The sequence below is a fragment of the Tinamus guttatus genome, unplaced genomic scaffold (genome assembly GCF_059628265.1).
Source record: "Tinamus guttatus ecotype Peru unplaced genomic scaffold, ASM5962826v1 Tinamus_guttatus_pri_ptg000314l, whole genome shotgun sequence".
In the NCBI taxonomy this organism is placed as follows: Eukaryota; Metazoa; Chordata; class Aves; order Tinamiformes; family Tinamidae; genus Tinamus; species Tinamus guttatus.
Window position 1 is genome coordinate 11,680,395 of NW_028288848.1, and position 17,805 is coordinate 11,698,199.

Consider the following 17,805-nt stretch of genomic DNA (forward strand, 5'->3'; position numbering starts at 1 on the left):
AATAAGTGCATGTGGGGGAAATTCAGTGCTCTAGCTTTGCATTGTGGGCCTGTCTCTTAGCAATGTGCACTAGAAAAAAAAAATCACTTTGTGCAAAATCTAGGCTGCCTAAATTAACTCTTCATAATTATAGCATGGGCTCTTTTCCAGTAGGTTTGGGAAATTTGTTTTTGTCTTCTGTTTTAAATTGTAATCCATAGCTAGCTGTGCATCTCTGTGCATGTTTTGTCCTGGAAAGTACTGTGTGATCTGCTCAAATACTATTCTCAGTGAAGTACGATTCTTCTAGTCGATGAAGAGTTGTCATTTCTTACCCTCTTTTTTTCTTTTGGATACTGATTTTCTGTCAGGCTCTGTGTGCCCACCTCATCTAGTAGATAGAAGCTCTCTAGTTAGCAGTGTCTGTGCTCAATTATTTGGTGTGTGTATGTGCGTGCATGGCAAGGGGGTTCCTAGTTTCAGCTCCTTTTATGGAATACGTTCCTCTGGTGTGTATGTCTAAGGATCATCAGTGGACAACCTTATATGTGATCGTAGATATTACGTGCCTTTTCTGCATCCTTTTTGCTTCCTCTGCTCCTAATGAGCAGCTTTGTTTCTGATGCAGGATATGTCACTGCGAAGGAGATGATGAGAGCCCTTTGATTACCCCCTGTCACTGCACGGGAAGTCTTCATTTTGTGCACCAAGCCTGTCTGCAGCAATGGATCAAGAGCTCTGATACACGATGCTGTGAACTCTGCAAGTATGAGTTCATCATGGAGACAAAACTGAAGCCTTTGCGAAAGGTAGGCACACAGAGAGGGACTGCTTTGATCAGACACAGCTCTCCTCCGAAATAGGCTGTCCCTATCCATGGACCCATGGAACTCATGTGTATCATGTTTGTGTGGCTCTTTACTAAAGCCTGGTCTGTCCTGTGTGTGTGTAAAAGAAACCTGCTTAACCTTCAGCCTCACTAATTCAACATCAATTGAATCCAGCTCTGAGAGTTAAATAAGAGTTTTCCTGATGTCAGCCTTTGTAAGGATAATTCTGCTTCCAGAATTCAAGGTGGGAATCCCAAGCCAAAATGAATCCCAGCCATCCATGTGGCTATTAAAATCTCTTGCAAGTATGAGGATTTCAGGTTTAACTTCCCTCGAATCTCACTTTAGGAATATGATTTGGTTAAAATCTGTAGCCTTTCCGTAAGAGGCAAATCTATTAGCCACAATATTCAATACATTAAAGAAAGCTCAAGTGTAAATATATTTTCATTTTTATCTTTTCATAGATTATCTATGACTGGGTTTTAGTACTTTAGATGACTAGAAGCAGTATTTTTGTTTTGTAAAAAATAATGCAGTTGATTAATTTGATGACCTGAGCTATACGTAAATGCTGCTTTTATAGTAAGGCAGGTTTTGTTTGCATCCTTTTTGTTCTGCCACATCTCCCCCTGGCTTTCAAATTCAGTTGGTGCTTGCCATCAGGATTTTGACATGGAAGTTAGTGGTATTCATAGCACTGACAAATCTTTCCATATGCAACAAAAAGAAAGAAATTAGTAGCCCTAACCTCAGTCTAGAGCAAATAGGAAATTCAAGCGTGGTGATCCTAAATCACGTAGTGTGGCAAGTCCTTCAAGAGCTGCTTGGGAGCTTGTCAGATTCTTAAAAGTGACTCCTAATAGAATATAGGGCTGATATCAAGCACCTCTATTTTTTCAGAGATGTGCAGTCTGCAAAATATACAGCGTAACATGTTATGTTGATAGGAAGACTGCTGCTCAGGACTGCAGTGAATCACTGCCTTTTGAGAACTGTAGCTGTTTCCTTGATACCTGCTTTGCACAGAGCGTAACAGCTCTGAGCTACTACACTGTCATAGTCCCTGTCCATAGGGATGACACTTCACGCAACCCAGCCACAAAGCATTAAAGTGTAGAAAGTGCTCGCTCTGCCTGGGGCAGCTGGGTGGCATTTTCTGAATTCTTGCTCACTGTGAGGAAAAGCTAGTAGGCACTTTCCGAACGGAGTCACTCAACAGCATTAGTTATTTCTGAACAGGTCATTTGTGGGAAAGAGACCAGATGCCAGAAGACAGGGACAGAGTCGTAAACAGGAGGAGATGAAATTTTAACTCTCACTTCATCTAAGGGTTGTTGCAGAGGCTCAGCTGAAGCCAGAAGAAGAGGTGGCACCATGTGCTTAACTCCTCATTTGTGGTATCTTGTCAGCCAGGAGGAAATAGTCTGGAATTGCTGATAATGGACAGGATGGGAGAAATAAGAGAGCTTGTGCTTTTTTTGCAGAGTGGAAATGGACTTAAGCTTGTCCAGAATTGTAAGGCTGTTTTGCAGCAGCGTGTATTTATTGGTCTGCAAAGCATTCAAGCATTTGGATATGAAGGGAATAGACTGAGGAATAAATTGTGTCACGATTCCAGTAAAGATGAGGGGAGACAATTTTTTTCTCTCTTGTCTTTTTAAATTTCAACAGCAAAAGAAAACACTAAATCTGAATTTCTGCTGAATTTTGTTTTAGCAACACTAAAAAAAAAAAAAAAAAAAAAAAGCACTGAAAGAAATGCTGACTGTTTTGATTGGGAAATGCTGGTTGCTGTGCCGTCAGAATTGGACAGCAGGGACCTAAAGACTCCAGTTTCCTCTTTGGGCTACTGCATAGTCACAGAATATCTGCTCCTTAGCTGTGCGCTTACATTGCTTGAAGAGATGATGTTTGGTAGCTGGGATGCCAGCAGTTCATGGGAGATATGGTTTAGCAAGAGAGCTGAAGCTGTGGAGCAAAGATGAAAAAAATCAGTGCAAGTGCAAGTTCTTGTAGTGCTGTGACAGCATTCACAAATAGAGCTCACACACTTGGATTTTGGCTAAATAAATGAATAAGTTCATACTTTCTGTAGGAAGTAAATACCTTTGTTTAGATGTAAAAACACTTCTCTGTTTATAACATAAAGTCCAAAGGAAATGTTTTGATCTATCATTTTCAAAGAAGATGGAAACACTATAGCTTTCTAGCACAGTATGAGTCTAGCATATCATTGCTGGAGGCCTTGAGTTCTTTTGCCATGATGAAATTTGATTGCCTGTAGGTCTAGCTTTGACTGGCTGAAGTGATCCCCTCTTGGCAAGACAGCAAGGCTCACAGTGTCTCTGTTCTTGTAGTTGTAGCACTGGAATAATTCAACATGATGGGTGATCTCAGTCACGCTGCTGAGGTCATCCTTACTCTCTTCCATATTCTGACTCCTTTTTGAAGACGCCTTTTCTCCATCAAATGTGCCTTTCTAGACACACATAGATGTGAAGCTTATGCGTCCCACTGAGTACTTTGTGAAAGTGTGAGAAAGGCCAATCTTGACTCTACATGGAAAGTATAAGTACCTAAAATGATTGTCTATTACCCTTCCTAAAGACATTTTATGGCTTTTGTTGGGACTGTTTAAACATTATTAATAGGTGAAAATCTGGGGTCTTAACTTGCTGCACCCTCTCACTTACAAAAGCTCTCATTGCAGTTCTGCTGCCTGTTCTTAGGGCATGTGTGGTTCAGTGTTTTATTGCCCTTGAAACACGGAAAACAAAACACAGATGCCACTGCTGTGGCTAATGGTAAATATATGTGACAACTGAATGCAAAATCTCCAGAGTAGAAAGTGTTTTGTGTTCTTACTAGTGTTCTCTTCTGGTGTGTATATACAATAGTAATCAGAATTAACATCTCATTTCTTGCTCTGTGTGTGGGTTTCTTGGCAGTGGGAGAAGCTGCAGATGACAGCCAGTGAGAGGAGGAAGATCATGTGCTCCGTGACATTCCATATCATCGCCATCACCTGCGTCGTGTGGTCTCTGTACGTCCTCATAGACAGGACCGCCGAGGAGATAAAGCAGGGACAGACTACTGGTATGGGACTTGATTATCTTCCCTCTCTTCCTCTTGAAATAATTATTTATCCTAAATAAGAGCAGAGATGATGCTGAGCACAGGAGGGCGCAGGTGATGTTTTGGCTTAGCCTGAGATTGAGTTGATTTAAAAGCACAATTCTAAAGTAATTTTGCTAGATCAGAGCAAATTTGTTTGTGGGTGCTCTTAAATCTGTTTCATGTCAATTTAGTTTGCACCTGAAGTGCACAGATATGAGAGCTAATCCACTGTAGCTAGACACAAAATTGCTCTGGCTTAGCTAATTTGGTTTAAAATTGGAACAGTTCCTGAGCTGGTAAGGAAGTGAGCATTTGTTTGCCACTTTGGCTGCCCTTAAATGGGCAAAACCAGGATAATTTAGAAAGAAGAAATAGAGGCCCTTTAATCCAAATCTTCAAGGTAAATCAACAAGATTATTCTTTCTATTCAGTCGTGTTTGAAATGGGTCAGCACAAATTTTCTGTAAGATGTGTTACATGGGGGAAATTTTAATAAGTGTTGATGCAGGAAGCAGAAAAACAATCAGGTGTTAAGCATCAACAATCTTGATGCTTAAGACTGCGATTCACACACTGAGGTGACCTACAGTGGAGTTCATGCAGTGGCTGCCACCCCACTGCTGGGATATATTAACTTCTTGGACAGCAGCTCGTTTTCTTTAATATGCCAGCCATAAACTTACAAGTTGATGCCTGCTTATCTTGATGTGTTGTAAATGTGCGGCTGTTGCAGAAGTCTCGCTGGCAGCTGGGCTCTCCCTGGCTATGGGCATGGGGAGGGACAAGTTGTAACCACCAAGGCCGGGAGCCGTTAAAACTGTTTCAAGGCAAGCTGTGAAAGTTGCTGGCTCTTCAAAGTAAGGTTGCCATATGATAACAAAAAGCACATGCCTACAAAGATTTATAGCCTCCAGGTCATCTTAGTGTTTTAGAGGAGCATGGCAGTGATAGTTTGAATATTTGGTGCTTGTTGCCATGCTTTCTTCGCTGCCCTCATTTGGGTTCTGAATGAGGAGTCTGTCAACAAGCTGGGGAATATAGGGAGTGTGCGTGTGTGTGTGTATGCTTGTGTCCACACAGGGCAAGCATATGCTATTGCTGCTTGTGGCTGAGATGAGGTGCCCTCCTGTTCATCAGCAGTTCTGCAGTATTAATCACTGGCAGGATTTCATCAGTTGTCTTGTCACAATTCCTGTTGTATTTTCAAAGCATTTTCATTCCTCCCATGCTACCATGTGTTTCCAAAAGACCAAGTGGCATGCATCTCAGTAAAAGCTTGGAGGACTTGGGAAGCCACCTTTTTCCCAGACTCACAGAATGATTAAGGTGTAAAGGAATCTAAACTTATTACTGACTGTTGTCTTGACTCTCGTTGGAGTTGTGCTGCACAGGGGCTTAGACACAGAGGAGCAATTGCTTTGTTTCTCCTCTGATGAGTGAGAATACATTTAGTATATGAACAAGTATGTAGGATATGAACAATATATGGACAGTCATAGAAATCTGCATGCATTTGACTGAAAAGGGCAAAAACAAAACAAGAAAAATGGTCTGTGACCATTTCCTTAAAGATGTCTTTGAGGGCTTCAGTCAATATATAGCCAATATTGACCTGGTCTTTTATGGTTTTCTTTTTTTCTTCTAGGGATTCTAGAGTGGCCATTTTGGACTAAGTTGGTGGTTGTGGCTATTGGTTTCACTGGAGGACTTCTATTCATGTATGTACAATGCAAAGTGTACGTACAGCTATGGAAGAGACTTAAAGCTTATAATCGAGTAATATATGTACAAAACTGTCCGGAAACTAGCAAAAAGAATATTTTTGAAAAACCTGCACTAATGGAGCCAAACTTCGAAAGTAAAGAAATGCTTGGGGTTCACCATTCAGATACAAACTCTTCACATTACACAGAGCCAGAAGACTGTTCTGCAGAAATTCTTCACGTCTGATTGCTGGGTGGGAGGGATGTTTCTGTATGTCCCTGAGGATTTAAAATATCATTGTTTACTGAAAACTTCTCTACCTTTTTAAAAATCAGCTAACAGCTGAGGGCTGTCAGATGAATTTTTTTACATTTGTGCTTTGTTAGAATTTTTTTAAATCCCCTTGACATGTCCGTCAGTAGGTTATCATGGTTGCATACCTCTCAACTTCTTGTCTCTTGGACTGGCTGATCAAAGAGCCACAGGATACTGGGTAGAATGAGCCTTGGTTTTGGTATCAAGCAAACCACTAGTGAACTGTCATCAACTCTGTGGAGTCTGTTACTTTAGAAGATGACTCAGAGTGAATCTGGAACATGTGTTTTTTTTTTTTTTTTTTTTTTTTTTTTTTTTAGCACAGCGAAGGAGGTTGTCCCAGACACCCGGACACTGAGAGAAATGAGAGACTAGAATCTAACCTACCATTAACACTGCCACTAACATTTTGTTTTAGGCAGCAGATGCCAGATTATGCTTTACATATTGTGGTGAGACTTACAAAGCATATAGCACTTTTCAGAATCTTTAATTTGTAATATGTGTGTCCATTGAAAATGAAACTTGAAAGAATATGTCATTTTCAAAACATTTCTTTATTCTTTGCCCTCTCCATTCTACTGGAATATAAACCTCTTGCCTTATAAAAAAAAAATTAAAAAAAAAAATCCAACACGATTTCCAGCAAATGCCCACGTTATCTTACTAAGCATAACACTAAAAACTCTGCCTCTTTGGGTTTCCTTTGAGGAATGATGTTTTCAAAGGATATTGCACTTGTGACTTGTATATGGAGAGTAGTGGATGTGTAAAGTGTTTGTTTTCAATGCGTAATGGATTCGGTGCTCTGTTTTGGGGACTGGATTTAGTTTTTGCTTGTTTGCTTGTTTTAAAGAGGTCTCTTACACCATTGGCAGACCTGAACAAGTATATCTGATGTAACGTGCATTCCAAACCACTGAAAAAGGGTTTGGTGCTACCTTGGTAAAAATGTGAAAAGACTTTTATTAGTCAATACAGCTGAACTTGTTTTCCCTTCATTAATGCTGTGTCCTGTGTGAATTACCCAGGAATTTTTCATTGTGGGATAAGATGTTGAAAGCTAAGTCTAAGAAGTAAATATTGCATTAAGTAGATGAGTTTATAATGATCTGTCTGTTTTGAGACCTCATGGTGATGCATTACATGGATAGAGAAAAATGGGGTCTGTTGTGTTCAATTTGGGGCTGGCTTTTTAAACTCTCTGCCTTAATGAGAAAAGGGACAGTTAAAATCAATTTGAAGAGGTTTGGACAGAGTCGCCTGAACACTGGGGTGTCTGTCGTTACTCACCGAACCACTGTCTCTGTTCAAGCCCTTGTGTAAATCACATCTGCCATCTGTGACTGGAATGGAAACGAAGCCACGGTAAAAGCCAACACCCAGAGCCCCTCTGCCTGTGAAAATGCTGAAAACTGCCCCTGAAAACTCTTCTCACCTGAGCCTTGTCCAACAGAAAGCAAAGTCAATGAGAATCTCTTCGGTCTTAGTAGGAGTTGCCTAGACATCTTGGTTAAAAGTTTTATTACATTTTGAGGTATTGAGCTATATCCTAAGGTCCAGTTCAGTTTTTACTTAGTCCTTTTTCAAATACAACTTTTAGTGGGAAGACATTTGTGTAATTAAATTTTTTGCTTTGATTTATCCCCAAGAAGAAGACCAGCAAGAGGTCAGTGAATTTTCCCTAAAAAGTGATTATTAATTTATTTCTAAGTTAAGCTTTGTTTTAAAAATCAGTAGATTTCTTAAATGGCAGAGAGGGAACTATGCTAAGAGAAGGCATGAGTGGTTCCTAAGAGCTGTTCGAGGATGTGTGTGAGAATGAGACAGAGATCTCATGCTTGAAGCTAAGTGGCTGTGATCTTCATGAACAAATGGAACCTTGTTTCTGAGATGTTTGAAAAAACAACACCTCTAGACAGTCCTAGCAGAGCTGTGCTGGCTTGGGCTTGTATGTTATGCTGGATGTCACGGTGTACCATACGGATGTGATACAGGCAGACAAGCCCTGCATACCCTGCTAGTACCTGAGCAGCCGCCTTCGTGGCTATGTGCAGTTGCCTACGCCTGCCATAATGCAAAGTGCAATTACTGGAGCCCTTCCCTGAACTCTGCGGTGATTGATCGTGTTCTGTTACTTAGAGCCCAGATAATAATATAGTCTTCGATTTTGTTGTTGTTGTTGTTCTGCGAAAAGGTTCACTGGAAAAACTCAGGTGGGTTAAATATCAGGTCTTACATGTCTTCATCATGTTGTTCTGCAGTGCCCGCGTGTGCAATGCTTACACATCTGTAACAAGGTGCTCATGTTACACCTGCAAGACACAGAGGAGCAGCTGCTGACTGATGCTGTGTGAATTCTCATCTGATCTGTGGCCAATGGGTGAAATGAAAATGGACAAGTTTTGATATAAAACCTGTTTCTCAGCTCTCATGTTTGAGGCACTGGTGTTGTGACAGTGCCAATCTGGTGTACTGTTACATACTGTCCTGCTTCAATCACTGTCATCAGTCATTCCTGGTGAAACATTGTAAAATCTTGTTTGGCATTTTGGAAGCTCTGTGTGGCATATGCTAGCTAGTGTTCAGCACATTCAGGTTACTGATAGCTCTTGCTGTGCCCTTGTGTATCTTGGAAAGGAAAATCATCTCCGGTAAAATTGGCTGGAGTTAAAAAAAAAAAAAAAAAAAAAGGCAGCAGATGAAACTATTTCAGTCAGTGCTGCTGTTAACCACCCATTCCCTTTTCCTGGTACATCTTTTCTCAATGAAAATAAGACCTATTTTTCAATTCTTTATATCTTTTAGAACTGCTTATATCAGCAAGGGCTGCAGAACAGATTCCTCTGGTGGGCTCTGTCATTGGTTTTTGCTTATGCTGGTAGCTCTTCTCGTGTTGCTTCTTGCTTGGTGTTAACAGAGGGCTTCTAGAGGTGCAGTTCTCTACTTACGCGTGGTGCCATCAAATAGTGTAAAAAGGCCGAATGGTGCTTTTTCCTTCTTTCTCCTCAAGGAGACCCTGTTGACCAGCTTTCAACTTCTTGCTGCAAGGCACTGCCGCTAGCTCAGGTGAGCTCCGTCCTTCCCACCTGGCTGTCAGCGCTGGCAGTGACCATTCCTGGCCAGACCAGCCGTTCCCAAACCTTCTCCTGGCAGCTTTACAAATGGCTGGAATAAAAGTCTGACCTCTTTTGGTGATGGTCCCAAGCCCAAAGTCAGGTTCCCTGGGACTTCTTGGAGAACAGAGGGGATAGACTCTTAATATCATTTACTCCAATCACTCCCTAGATTGCGAGAGCCTTTACTGATTTGCCCCTTGGAAATAAATGCTCTAGGCAGTTGACCAACCTCCTCTTGATTTGCATAGTAAAGTCCTGTCCCAAAACACACAGGCTGTGCCAAGGAAATTCTCCTGCTGCATCTTACTTAGTATATCATGAACATACATTGTGTTAGAAGTGCTGATAAGTGCTATGGAAATGATGCACTTTAAGAGATCATGAAATCATAAATCCCTATGAAATCTCAGGATTTTCCTCAACTGTAACCTTGTATTTGGGGGTTTTAATTGTTGACCTGTGCTTGGAAGAGATCGGCTGGACCTGGAGACAGGTTCTTATGATTGAAGGGCTTTCAGGTTGGCTTTGCTTCCACAGGGGGATGCAGCAAAGATTGCACAGAGCCTGCCGGGGCTGGAGAAGTGCTGGGGCTCCGTGCTGCAGCAGGAGAAATCCCACGAAGGAGCAGTAGCTGAAGCAAATGCATGAGAGCTGCTGCTTACCAGCCTGTGCTCAGCTGGATAAACCTCTGTTACAAATTGGGAGACAGATCCGCAGATCCTCTGGAGCAGTGGAGTGTTTCATTTTCTGGTTTATTCTGCTGCTTCCAGCAGTGAAACGGAGGGCTGTCACTCCGTGTTGGCTTCCTCCCAAATATGGGTGAAACAGGGCAAATACACCAAAATTGCTGGCTGGATTTTCACAGGATTATCCTAGTTATGCAAAGAAAACTTCTAAGCAGGACCTTCTATTTTGTGATTATTTTCTAGTTTTGAGATATTGCAGTGTCTGGATATTACAATGAAGTACTGAAAGCACTTGTCTTTGTATAGGAGAAAATTGTTTAAAAAAATTGCAATAGATCTTATATTTAGGTAAAACATTTGTAGATAGGTGATTGTATAATGTTAAGCAACTTGACACTGGCATGTGTTGTATAGTTTATACAAGACATTTCTGCAGACTTTTTTTTAGTTAGTAAATTTCTAGTAACTTAAGTGTATAGTTTTGTATCTTTTCCTGTACATTCATTTCTCAGTATTACCACTTGCAGAATAATTTTTAGTTTCTTAAACTGTAATTGGTTATTTGTGTGTGATACACAGGGTTATTGACTGCAGCAATAAAGTATTTCTATAAGAAAAACAAAACAAAACTGGGATAGAATCCGTTTTGTTAAAAAAAAAAAAAAGGGTCCTACTATAGAGAAACATTGAGCTCTACAGGAGTAAGAGGACTTGATGGCTCTTCAGTGTAGCAGGTCAATGCACCGCAAGGACCAGTGACAATTTAATGTTAAAGATTATTCATAATCCTGAGGAGATGGTGAGCCATCAGAGTAAACGGGTTACTCTTTTATGGCAGTGACTTTGTTCAGGTGCTTTGGGGTCAGGTGCAGGAATCCCATGAAGAATTTTCTGGCTTATGCCATGCAGGAGGTCAGGAGAAAGGATTGCAGCAAGTCCTAAAATCCCTCGAGCTACTTGCATGGAACAGTGTTGCTCTGAATGCTTCATGTCTGCAGTCAGAGTTCCCATGTGCACTGGTGCCTGTGCAGAGCAGAAGATGCTCACTACTGTAATTCTCTTCCAAGAAGAAAAGCAATGGGAGTAAACGTGCACTTGTGTGTGGCTGCACTTCGCCTGGGGGCATGAACCCTGTTTTAGTGCTGTGTATGTTGGCTTTCATGCCGTGACCCAGCCTCAGAACCAGGATGTCTTCAGCTGTTTTCTGTGGATAGATTTCTAGCACCAAGAGGTCAAGGAAATGGCCATCTGCACTGCTGTGAGAAATATAGCCATAAGGGCTAAAGAACAGCAAGACCTGGAAGCATTGCTTCTAGTGGACACATGGGGGCACAAGGAAATATTTCTTCTTGTTTTTATGTATGTCTGTGTATATATATTTTTATATATGTATATCTGCATGTTAGAGAGTAATTAGTTTTGTATTTATTTTAGCTGAGAAAGAGGGGGGGAGTCTTACTACTGCACCCCTACGGAGATGTTTTCCACGATGAACAAAAGGCCTTCTGCCATATTCCTTAGTATAGTTTGGTTGTAGTAAATCATTTACTTGTATAAAGCTTACAGAATCTGCCAGCAAGGCCATTATACAGAAATAGTTTGTTAGAGAGATGCTAAGAGAGTTTCCAGAGTCTGCTGTTTGGTTGACACTCTCTGGTATCAAGAGCTGATGGGACAGCTTAAAGAACAGCCTGTGGAGCTGTGTGTCCTCCAGGTAAATGAGCTCCTGGTGTTGGGCTCAGGGCATCCCAAACAAATTAGAAAACTGTTTTCCTCTTGAAAGTTTTGTTTGTTCCTAAAAGAGTCTTACTGTGAAGTGCGTCCATCTTCTAGGCAGAACAGAGCAATGCTCAACAGCACAGGCACAGCGAAGTGACTCCAGGAATAGGCTGAATTTTGCAGCTATCTCAAGGACCTGGACCATGGTGAGTACATTTCTGTCATTTGACTAACAAGACCAGCATGATTTTCCTGGATCAGAACAGAGATGGTGTGAGAAGGCAGGAGAGCAGCAGCTGGGGTTGGTAAAGTCACCCGGCTGCTTTCAGGAGGCCATGGTGGAGTCGCATTTTGCAGTTCTAGCTGCTGACACCTCATCTCCTTTGAAAAACAAGCTCCAAGAGTCTCCAAGAGTCGGGTTTCTGTCTGCTAAGCTGCTCTAATGGGAACCACTGTAGAGAGACCTCAGGGAAGTAAAGCTGATAAGATGAAAAAAGTGACGTTCAGAGAAATTGCCTGGTAGAGGCGAGACGGCCTTTGTCAGGAGGGCAAGGGAAATTGGTTGTAGTGGTGGTGGCTCTGGCCCGACCACGGTGGCTCACAGCACGTGGAGCAGGAGGCAGATGCTGAACAAAACATCAGGCTGGTTCTGGCCGAGGCAGGTCACAGCACAGGACGGGCTGGGAGCTGCAGGCCGCGCGGCTCAGGAGCCCGTCTAGCCAGTAGCCCCAGGAGGACTGTGCGTTGCTGCTCAGTGCATCCTGTAAGGACCATCCCCCCACTCCTGCAATCCTTCTCTTCCCCACAGCCACCACGTGCACCATCGCACTGTTGTCTATTCTGTTTCAGACTTCCTTATCCACAGCCCATTCATCCATAGCACAGTCATTTTGCTTATGTAACCCCATTTTCCTTCCTTTTTCCTCGCTTCCTCTTTCAATCCTATCACTATTTCTCAGTCTCTCAGCTTCTCTCTGGGCAAGACTGGGCAGAGACAACATAGAAGGCATGGGCTAGAAAGAACCAAATCACATCAGCATGTGATCCATAAAGATGACTCTGGAAGTGCCCACAATGGATGCTGTGAAACTGAAGCACAATGTCCATCTACCATCCTTTTTGTTGTTGTTGTTGTTGTTGTTGTTTTTCCTCTCCTGTAAATCCCCTGGGTTCTGTTCTCTGTGTAGGATGCTCTCTGGCATTTTGGGGTTGATGGGGTGCAATGTTATTACAATACAGTTAGAGAAGGGTGCTCTTTTAGAGCCCTAGGATGGATGGCCTTAGAAAAATCCAGAAAGGGTATCTCGTTACAGAACAAGAACCAAACACAAGGAAATCCCATTCCTCTTTGCTGCGGAGAGAGGAAACGTCTTTTGCAAGGGAGGCAGAGTCCTGGGGAAAGGAAGCAGGGAGCAAGTTCAATGCATTACTTGGAATCGAGTAGTTGGAAATGTGATATTGCACAGAGTGAGTCAAGCAGTGGCAAGCTCTAAGAATACTCTTTTCAGGTGCGTTGGAGAGGAAAAGGAAATGTTGGTGGCAGAGGAATTGGGAGCTGAAGACAGGGAGGAGACCCTGCTTTGAGTATGATAAGGAGCTGAATGAAGTTGTCTCAAAGGCTCTAACATCAGAGGAGGGGTTGAAATAGCTATGCATAAAGCAACCAGGAAGCTTCACAGGGTAAAGGGAGAACACCACTGCTCAGGATGTGCTTGTTAAATCTCCAAAATTCAAAGCAGCAGACTTGCAATCCTTAATGTTTTAAGGCTACACTAGAATCAACCTCCCAATCATTTTTGCTGGGAGCCCCTGAGTGTTTCTAATACTCTCTTCCTCGCAGGCCACCTACAAGTAAGTCAGGCCAAGCAGGCTGGGGAGAATCTGTCACCATTGGAGCTGTAGGAGAAGGAGCTGAACATGTGAAACCCCAGCCCCACAACTGTAAATGGTGTTTCTTTCCATTTATTTGGTGCTCACACTGATTTTTTCAAAGCAAAGGTCAGTTGCCCCTAGATCCATCCCTGCTTTTGGTGGTCTCAAGAGCAGCGTTCTGATGTGGAGACCACATGCGGGCGCGTACTTCAGAACAGGGCTGTGCAGGGAGCCACGGCATGGCCAGGGCACTCAGGTGAGGAGAGGGGCTGGGACCTCATCGGGCACGAGGTTTCTTTGCCAAGGCAAACAGATATTTTTGTGTTTTGGGGAGAATGGGAAATATATGGGTCTGCAGACTGCTCCATACTGCACTCTGTATCTGCTTTTCACCTGAGCATCCTCAAATTACATATGAAGCACATTGCCCCCTTCTTGCAGATAAACTGAGGTCTCTATAGAGCCTGGTTTTCCACTAGTTTTGCTCTCATATATAAACTTCTTTTGAAAATACTGTATTAAAGGAAGTCATTCTTTTCCAGCTCTACAGGGTTAGCTAGATCATATCCCATATTGTGCTAAAGGGAACGAAGGATCCCATAAATACCATCTCAGAAATGATAGGAAGTGTATGGGGAGAGAGAGAGGCTCAAGACCCCCTGAAACACTGAAAAGGTTTAATGATACAGTGATAAGTGATGATATTGCAGCTCTGTTTTGGGCTTGTGAGAGCTTTGTCTGAGGTCTGCTTTGTCACAGCCTGGATGGCACAGCAAGGACACCTTGTGTGAGCTTTGCAGCCCTAGAGTTAATTTCTGGACTCTCTGAGCTGGCACAGAGGCAGGTCTACAAACAATGATTTTTTTCTTGCTGGTCTGGTAGAGCAATATACAATTAGCAGCCATATGTTCTCGTATATTAATCCCATGTACTTTGAAAATTTCTGTAGGCTCTACTGATCTCAATCATTGGTTAATTAGCATGTTGTATCATTCCTCTCCACCCCAGTCTTTTATTAGCGTGCTTCAAGAAAACCATCTGCCCATCCAAATTAGCTGGAGCCTCAGGAGGGCCATAAGGTATATGTGACATCTTCACAGAACAACCGTGTTTTTCACTGGCATGACAAGGGGATGAAGAGCAACTGACTTCTGCTGTGAGAAAACATAGGATAAATGTGAGTGATACTTGGAGGAAATGAGACCTGTGAATAACATCATTGATACTGGTGGCAGAGGAGATGCACCCTTTATAGAAGGCTGTTTTAACCTCTGCATTGACATGGTCTGCATGGGAATGGCAGTATTTTTTACTTAAAGGACCAAATTCCCAGATCCACATTGTAAGTGCAAAGACCTGGCTTCTGCCTTGGCCAACTCTTTCCAAGCGAGAAGTGAGGTGGGCATGACGGACAGCAGCTCAGGTGTGGTGGTCCCACTGCCAGGGACATCTCACTGCCGAGGTAAGTGTCTGGAGGGGAAATAAGGCTGCACTCCTTGCATTGGCAGGAGCAACTGCCAATTTTGGGAGCAGTTCCTAGAGCCCCAGAGTCTCAGCGACCACGCACATGGAAGCCATTACTAGCAGTGATACCGATGGCTTCATAGTCTATTGCATTTTGGCTGCTGGGGGTGGTTCAACGGGTAGGAAATGTTGCATTCAGAATTATAGAATTATTATGATTGGAAAAGACCTTCAAGATCATCAAGTCCAACCATAAACCCACCACCACCACGCCTGCTAAACCATGTCCCTAAGTGCCTCATCTACATGTTTCTTGAACACTGCCAGGGATGATGACTCCACCAATTCCCTGGGCAGCCTGTTCCAATGATTGATTACTCTTTCCATATAGAATTTTTTCCTAATATCTAACCTGAACAGACCCTGGTGCAGCCATTCCTCATTTCCTCTTGTCCTAGGAGTAGTTATTCTGGAGAAGAGATTGACCCCTGCCTCCCTACCCCCTCCTTTCAGGTAGCCTCCTCTTCTCCAGCTCCCCCAGCCGCTCCTCCAGCCCCTTCACCAGCTTCATATCCCACTCTTTGGACGCGCTCCCGCACCTCAATGCCTTCCTTGTAGCAAGGGACCCAGCACTAACGCAGTGTTGGAGGGGCAGCCTCACCAACACCGAGGGCAGGGAGACCACCCCTTCCCTAGCCCTGCTGGCTACACTATTCCTGGCACAAGCCAGGATGCCCTTGGCCTTCCTGGCCGCCCGGGCGCGCTGCTGGTCGCGTTCAGCCGCCTGCGGAGCGGCTGCAGCCGGGGCGGTCCCTGCGGCCCTCACGGGGCCTGCCCGGGGCTCCGCCCGCGGCCCCGGCGCTTCCCGCCGCGGGCCGCCAGGGGGCGCCGCCGCCCGCGCTCGCGGTGGCGGCAGAGCGCGGAGGAGGGGCGGGGCGGCCGCGCGCGCTGCGCGGGCCGGGGGGAGCCGCGAAGGCCGCGGGCGCGCGGGGCCGGGGGTCCCGTGGCCCGAGCGATTCTCCATCCCCGGAGTCTCTCTCCATCCCCTTGGTTGCTCTAGTCACTGGGTCGCGTTCTGGCTTGGCCTCTATCCTTCTCTTGCAGCTTAACCACTGTGCCAGGAAGAGTGTAGGGTGGTGCTGGAGGAGCCAGGAAGGAAAAATGCCAAATATCTATGCCTGATCCTATGCTCTAATATTTAGGTCACCCCCCGCACCACCACCACCACCACCAACTGGGGGATCCATATTTCCTTATCTGACATCAAGCAGCCCTTGGAGAGACCCTAGCATGATTTTATTCTGAGTTTTGGTATAGTGTGGGTCTCCTATGGGAGAACTAATGTAGTATCTTTTGCTTTCTTCAGCAGGAAATAGGATTCATCTCATTTGTCAAGATTTCAATGAAGTATGTGAAACTGTACTGCTAACATCAATAAACAACTACAGATGGAAATTAGAACAAAATGGAGATGTGACAAAAGGAACAGACTAAAAAGAGTTGTGAAAGGGAGTGAACACAGGTAACAAATGCACTTGTATGAGTTTCAGGTAGCAGAGTGAGTTTATAAAATGTTTTCTTGAATGATACTGATGAGAAAGGTTGGGCTGGTGTAAGGAAGTACCCAGGTCACGCTTTTGTACTGAGGTGTCCAGAACAACCCGAAAATAGAAGTGACAACCCAGGGAGCAGGAAGACTTTGAAAAGCTCACTCAGAACTGAAACATGAAAAAACATAGAAAATCACCAGGGAAGGTTTGGACAGTGTTTTGCTCCATCCACATTTGCAGCAAAAATGCAGGTGGTCATGTTTAACAGTAGCTAGTTCTAAAGCACTTGATGTGCTAAAAGGCTTTTGGATAATTCCACAAAGGCTAAGAAATCTGGGGTTGCCAACGCTCATGCAAAAAGGAAATGAATGTGTGATTCCTTTGAAATCCTTTAATATAAAGGAAAGAGGAAACCGAAGAACTTTAAGTACACTTTTATGGGGTAGCACTGTCCTTTTGGGGGTCACAGTGTAGCAGCAAGGATTCTTTCCTGGTTAAACCTCAGCCTAAGAGGTGAGATAGCTGGGCTGCAGCCTGTGGCCACCTCGGGAGTGCTGCGACCAGTGCACACTCCTGCATTCCTGACTGCTGTTTAAAAAGCAGCGGCAGACTGGAAATTCATGCTGATCAATTCAGCAGAGCCAAGGAAGTTCAGTGAATTTCCTTCATGTCTGCATGTAAATCTATTCTCTAGGTACCCTTGAACTTTGATAGAGCCACAGTTCAGCAAATGGTTGAGCCTCTATTCGTGTGGGAAAGAGGATGCAGACGATGTAGGAGACTTTTCACACACCTTGTCTGTGTGAGTATCGCCCAGCAAGACCCCACTCCTGTGTGAGAACAAGGCCCTTTTGGGGTACGTAGCAGGCTGCCTGTGTGTGCCATGGTGTGTAAATACTTCAGAAGCTGAACTAGAAATACAGTAAAGGCATCTGCTGCCCGGCAGCCCGGGACGCAGCACGGAGCAGCAGTTTACTAGCCGTGCTGCAGTCAGGCCCCAGGCACTTTGCAGCTGGGGCCTGCCTGCAGAGCAGAAATGGGCAAAGCCAGCAGTAAAAAACAGCCTCTCCCTCTGTTTTAGAAGTTCGGGAGCAGATAATGCCAGCTTCTTGTGTGAGGCAAGCTAATGTGTGTTGAGTGTCCCAGTTGAAAGCACTACAGAGGTATGATCAGTAATGGAGGTGATAGGATGTAGCACCTGGGGTGCACGTATACAAAGAGTAAAGCTTTTCTGGACAAGCTTTAATTCATCTTCTCTGTTTCATAGCGGCATGGAGACTAACTAGGCGAACTGCATAAAGAAACCTTGTGTACTGCACACAGCTCACACCTCAGCAAGCTATTGCTGCTAGTATCTTGTTCAGTAGATAGCTGTGCTAATCTGGGCACTAATCAAATGTATTGCGGGTGCACTGTGGGGTTTCAGGCTGGTTTATCACCCCAGTGA

At 44.0% G+C, this 17,805-nt stretch overlaps 1 protein-coding gene across 4 annotated transcripts in view; it reads left to right on the top strand.

Moving 5' to 3' along the window:
- MARCHF8 (membrane associated ring-CH-type finger 8) overlaps window positions 1-6,953 on the top strand; it is a 77,489-nt gene extending 70,536 nt beyond the window's left edge. For all 4 annotated transcript variants that reach the window (XM_088528773.1, XM_088528770.1, XM_088528772.1 and 1 more), the window contains 3 exons: window positions 608-788; window positions 3,761-3,908; window positions 5,575-6,953. In XM_088528773.1, coding sequence (XP_088384899.1) covers window positions 608-788; window positions 3,761-3,908; window positions 5,575-5,879 — 634 coding nt within the window. In that variant the 3' untranslated portion in view covers window positions 5,880-6,953. The remainder of the gene's footprint in view (window positions 1-607; window positions 789-3,760; window positions 3,909-5,574) is intronic.
- The last annotated feature ends 10,852 nt before the right edge of the window (window positions 6,954-17,805 follow it).